This window comes from Cebidichthys violaceus, unplaced genomic scaffold (genome assembly GCF_023349555.1).
Source record: "Cebidichthys violaceus isolate CVI_PGR_0920_01 unplaced genomic scaffold, fCebVio1.0.p SCAF_16, whole genome shotgun sequence".
Taxonomy (NCBI): domain Eukaryota; kingdom Metazoa; phylum Chordata; class Actinopteri; order Perciformes; family Stichaeidae; genus Cebidichthys; species Cebidichthys violaceus.
In genome coordinates, this window is record NW_027176329.1 from 14,272,983 (window position 1) to 14,278,332 (window position 5,350).

The following is a 5,350-nucleotide window of genomic DNA, read 5'->3' on the forward strand; positions in this document are numbered from 1 at the left end:
TTTTGATGAAAAGATATTTATTTTGTTAAAGTAATCAAAATTAGCATCAAAACTTTATCAATGAAAGAGGAACTGAGACGGTGAGTGAGTGAAAGAAAGAGATAAACAGACATAAAGAGTTACAGAGTACAGACTGAGAGTATCAGAGTGAAACCAGTATCAGAGTCCAGTGAGTCAGGTCAGGACTGGGAACACTGGTCTCTCCTCAGTGTCTCTGAGAGAGGAGTCTGGGAGCCCTGGGTGGCCTCACAGGTCACAGAGCCCACCTTCCTCCACTGGTCTGCAGGGAGCCTCAGGGTGCTGCTCCAGCTGTAGCGGCCGTCCTTCTCCAGCACCCCGGGGCTCCTGCTCTCCTCCCAGCTGCTGCTGCTGTCGTCCACCTTCCAGGCCAGACTCCAGTCTGAGGGGAAGCCCTTGTTGGCCAGGCACATGAGCGTGGCCTTCCCCTGCTGCAGCTCCTCACTGGAGGGGGGCAGCACCGTCAGGGTGGGGACGACTCGACCCACTGCAGAGACAGAGATTCATGAAGCTCATATGAGGCTACTACTTCTGTTGGTCTTCCTCAGATTGGATCAAACTGATCTCAAACGTTTCACTTCTCTCTCTGAGCTCAGTAACCACAGCAACAGACAGGCAACACTGCTGAACCATGACAACAGACAGGTTTCAGTACTGAAGATAAAACATGTAAACTGACCTTCTTTAACTAAACTTTATGAGTTTCATAGTTGAAAATATTACAGTAAAGATAAAGATTGTGAAGCTTTTATTGTTTTAATCCAAAACCTCAAACATGATGAGATATGTTTGTTCTCTTCATGTAAGCAGGAATCATCACTGAACAGACATGCTTCATTACTGACACATGACTAATATTGTTAAATACTGAAATACTTTTTCAAACTCATAAGACATGTTAAATAGTTTTGAAATCATCAGTCTGAGAGAAAAATGTAATCATAACCACATTAAACACTGAACAAAACATGAATGAATAAAAAGTCATTCTTTAGCCGTAATATTAAAACTTTATCTTTAAAAATATTTTCTTAGTGAAAAGTAATGTAGAGTAGTTACAGTGAAATTATGATAATGAATGAAATTAAAGTAAAATGTTTGTTGCAACAAGATTATTCATTGGAGTGGATTTTCATCGAGCTATCGACACTGAAGACTTCAAGAATTGTTACAAATATATTACATTTTAAATATCAGAGAAAAATATTATAGTAAGCTTTACAGCTATGACATTCAAACAGAATATATGTATAATGTAGGTTATTAAGGGAGTCAATTGTACTTACAGTTAACGTTCAGTCTGGTTCCTCCACCAAAAGTCCACCACAGTGATACAAAGTCATTGAGCCGCCGTACAAAAACCTCTCACTGTAGAGAGACACGGCTCTCTGACTTTGACACAAACAAACTCAACAAACACATTCAGTTTACCCAGTTTATGTAATAACTGGTTAAAATACTTTTAAATGGATTCATAAACAATACATATGTATTTAACAATTTATTTGTTTAATGTTCAACATCGATGAGCAATTCTAATCTGTCTTTAAGTAAAACAAATTGATGATTGATTAAGATATTCCGAAAGAAAGACAATTATTCCTTTGAAATGTTAATAGTTATCATGAACTCATGTTTATTTTATTCTATGATAAATTAAAAACAATATATATTTTTGTTTCCCACAGTGATGTTGATTTGTGTTGTAGTGAATTAGGGAGATTTTACAAAACATTCCAGAAGAAAATGTTTCCATCAAACTCAAACCAAAGACTCTAATAAATGAGCACTGACACATTCCTGATCAATACTCTGATAAAGTGATGGATCCATTGATAAACAGCATCATCACAGTAATCCAAGTCCCTGTTGGAGTCAGTCAGAGCATTTCCATAGAGAGCCACTTTGCATCAGCAGCACCATGCTCCAGTGCTCTGGGAGAGTTTATAGTCCTGAGAGTTGAACACTGGATGACTGACAGCTGTCCTTCATCACAACAGAAGACACAGAAATCGTCCTCATCAAAAACATGACTTTGATCTCCGTCCTCATCTGGACTCTCCTCTGCTGCTGCTTCACAGGTAAAGTCCAGAGAATCAAACTCCTCTCCTCTGTGAACATCCGTCCCTCTGAAATGAAGCCGACTAAACCGTGACGCTGCTTTATGTTTTTGTCTCTGTGTCCTCAGAGTCCAGAGGACAAGTCACAGTGACTCAGCCTGGAGCAGTGAGCTCTGCTCTGGGAGGCTCCGTCTCCATCACATGTAGGACCAGTCAGAATGTTTATGGCTCTAGCTACTTAGCCTGGTACCAACAGAGAGATGGAGAAGCTCCTAAACTGCTTATCTATTTGGCAACTTCTCGACAATCAGGGATTCCAGGTCGTTTTACAGGCAGTGGATCAAACTCTGACTTCACTCTGACCATCAGTGGAGTCCAGACTGAAGATGCAGCAGTTTACTACTGTCAGAGTGTTCATTACATCAACAGTCAGTATGTGTTCACACAGTGAAAAAGCATCGTACAAAAACCTCCCTCATTCAGACTGAACAGAAACTGAACTGACTGCTGCAGCTGGAAGCTACTGCAGAGACTGATACACTTCACTGAAGACACACACACACACACACACACACACACACACACACACACACACACACACACACATTGCACCGTACAATTTCATCAAGAGGATTGAGTTTTTCACTATAGTTGCTGTAACCAATAATGCACATTTATCACAAGAAGTTCAATGACAAAAACATGATCTTGGTGTTAATTAAGTTACTCTTTCCTTAACCACAGCTTTTCACCATCCATTCACATCCTGTTATAGTCTCATGTTCTAATCTGATTTACCAAAGAATCAAGAAAAGCCAACCTGAAAACATTAATTTTATCTTCATATATCTACATGTATATAAAGTGTATGCAAAAACACATTTTCTCTTACATGCAACTCAAAAACCCAACACATATATTGATATTAAAAGTTCATTCTTCACCTTGAAAACAACAAAACAATCTCTTCTCAATGTCCATCCACAAACTGTTGTTGAGCGTTCAGTCACATCCTCAGCAGATGGAGTCGCCCAGTTGTCATTGAAATGTAGATTTTCAAATTCCCAACAGGAAAACTACTGAATGGACCTTGTGGTGAAATATTTTTAACTGTAAAGCTTCGACTCTCAACCTCAACTTTTCAGTCAACGTGGACGAGAAGTTCCTAAAGTGCAGCATGAAGATCTTCAGAGAACTCACATCTACATGAACTTGAGTGAAGCAAATCTGTCCAACTGGAATAGACGGTGGGCTGAACGTGTTTTTAGTGTTGGAGATTGATCTCCAACAATAGAGTAAACTACATTCATGTTTGATATTAAATTATTCCATGAAGTCCAGTAAAATGTATTGGAAGATCTGGTTTGATCATATCATTTAGAAAGTTTATATTTGAAGTTTGATCAAGAAGATCACAGAACAGTTCTACTTTCTGAACCAATCAGATTGTTGTTGTTTAATCATTGGAAATACCAACTAATCACGTACGGCTTTAATAGGACGTCTATCGCTGAGGATGAATCATTTAAAAATCTTACAGTTTTTTTCAATCGCTAACAAGTGCTTACCCATACTTCAGATACTTTTTCTAAACTCTTAACACAGACTCACACCTACAAACCACAATTGGCGAAATGGATAATTTTCTTCTCAAAAACACATTTTGTTAAATATATACTAACTCTTCATTTCAAAATAGAACACATCTTTCTCTGCACACACTAACGTTACCAAAACACTGGAAATCTGACTCAAAATGAAATTATTCTGTCAAAGAATAACTCTTGTTTTCACTTCACAAGGTCCTTCCAGTCAATCAAAGTACACCAGGTTTCAAAATACTGGCTATTGCTGACATTACAAAAACTGCATCGACTTTTATGTTTCAGTTTTACAGGTATTTGCATGCAAAACATGCAATCCACTGTTTTTACACTAAATTTCTTGGTTGGGAACTGTATGTCCACATGTAATGTTCACATTCAAAAGCATTCCAGTAAAAACCAAATCAGTTTTTTTTCCCTTTACTGTTTACTACAGGAGGTACAGTATAAATACTGTTTACAGTATGATAGAACAGAAAAGGTTTTACAGTATTGCTTACAGTGAACAAAATATCCATGAAACACACAAGAGCATTCTGAACAAAAAAACTACCGCAAAAAGCCCAGATAAAAAGGGGGGGGAACTAAAAAAAGCACAAAATTCCTGTATCTAATCTCTGCGATCTTCAGGGTTAGGCCACATGTTTTCATCAACATCGCATCTGATATTATCCAAGGCGATGCCCCTGGGATAAAACCGCTTGGAATGTCGGATCCACCCTTGGCAATCATCAACTGTGATGTCCCTGCAGCCAGCATCCATGGCTTCAAGGAGGGACATCTGGTCATGTGGCTGATGGTCATAAACCTTCCACCTCCATGCAGAAAAGAACTCCTCTATGGGGTTGAGGAAAGGTGAATAGGGTGGAAGGAAGAGACGTACCAGTCTTGGGTGGACTTCAAACCATGTTGTTATTGCTTGCGAATGATGGAAAGCCACATTGTCCCAGGTGACTACAAAGGTCCTCATGTTTTCACCCTCCTGATCCTGCTCTGGAACCAGGCGCTGGTGGAGATCATTGAGAAAGGCAAGGAGGCGCTCGGTATTGTAGGGTCCAACCTGACATCTGTGAAGGAGTAATCCTGCATTTGCAATTGCTGCACACATGGCAATGTTTGCCCCTCTCTGTCCTGGCACATAAACTGTGGCCCTTTTTCCAATGACATTTCGTCCACGTCGACGCCTTTTGGCCAGATTGAATCCTGCCTCATCTATGTATATGAATTAATGAGGGGCCTGGTTGGCCTCCAATTCCATAACTCTCTGAAACAAAGTTTATGTAAATCATGTCATTACTGTATACCATACTGTACTGTAACCTATTACTGTGTAGGTTACCTACTTGAAAAGTGCAAAGCTTATAGAACTGGACATTGAATTGAATATACACTATACCTGGACATATTGTCGTCGTAGCTCCTTGACTCTCTCACTGTTCCTCTCAAAGGGAACAGTGTAGAGCTGCTTCATCCGCACTCTGTGTTTGGACAATGTCCGCGTAATGGTTGTGAGGCTGATGCTATCGATATTGTCAAATATCCCATGGTCCTCCACAATTCTACTTTGAATTTCATGCAGTTTTATTGCATTATTTGCAACAACCATTTCTACAATGGCAAGCTCTTGATCATTAGTGAGGAGCTTTCCTCTTCCCCCAGAGGGAGGAA

General features: G+C 39.6%; 1 gene segment (V, D, J or C); it reads right to left on the reverse strand.

Moving 5' to 3' along the window:
- LOC137872975 (Ig kappa-b4 chain C region-like) lies at positions 1 to 3,650 on the reverse strand. The segment is given in 3 exon segments: positions 1 to 505; positions 1,305 to 1,382; positions 3,647 to 3,650. Coding segments are annotated over 3 exon segments (408 nt in total).
- Between the last annotated feature and the right edge of the window lie 1,700 nt (positions 3,651 to 5,350).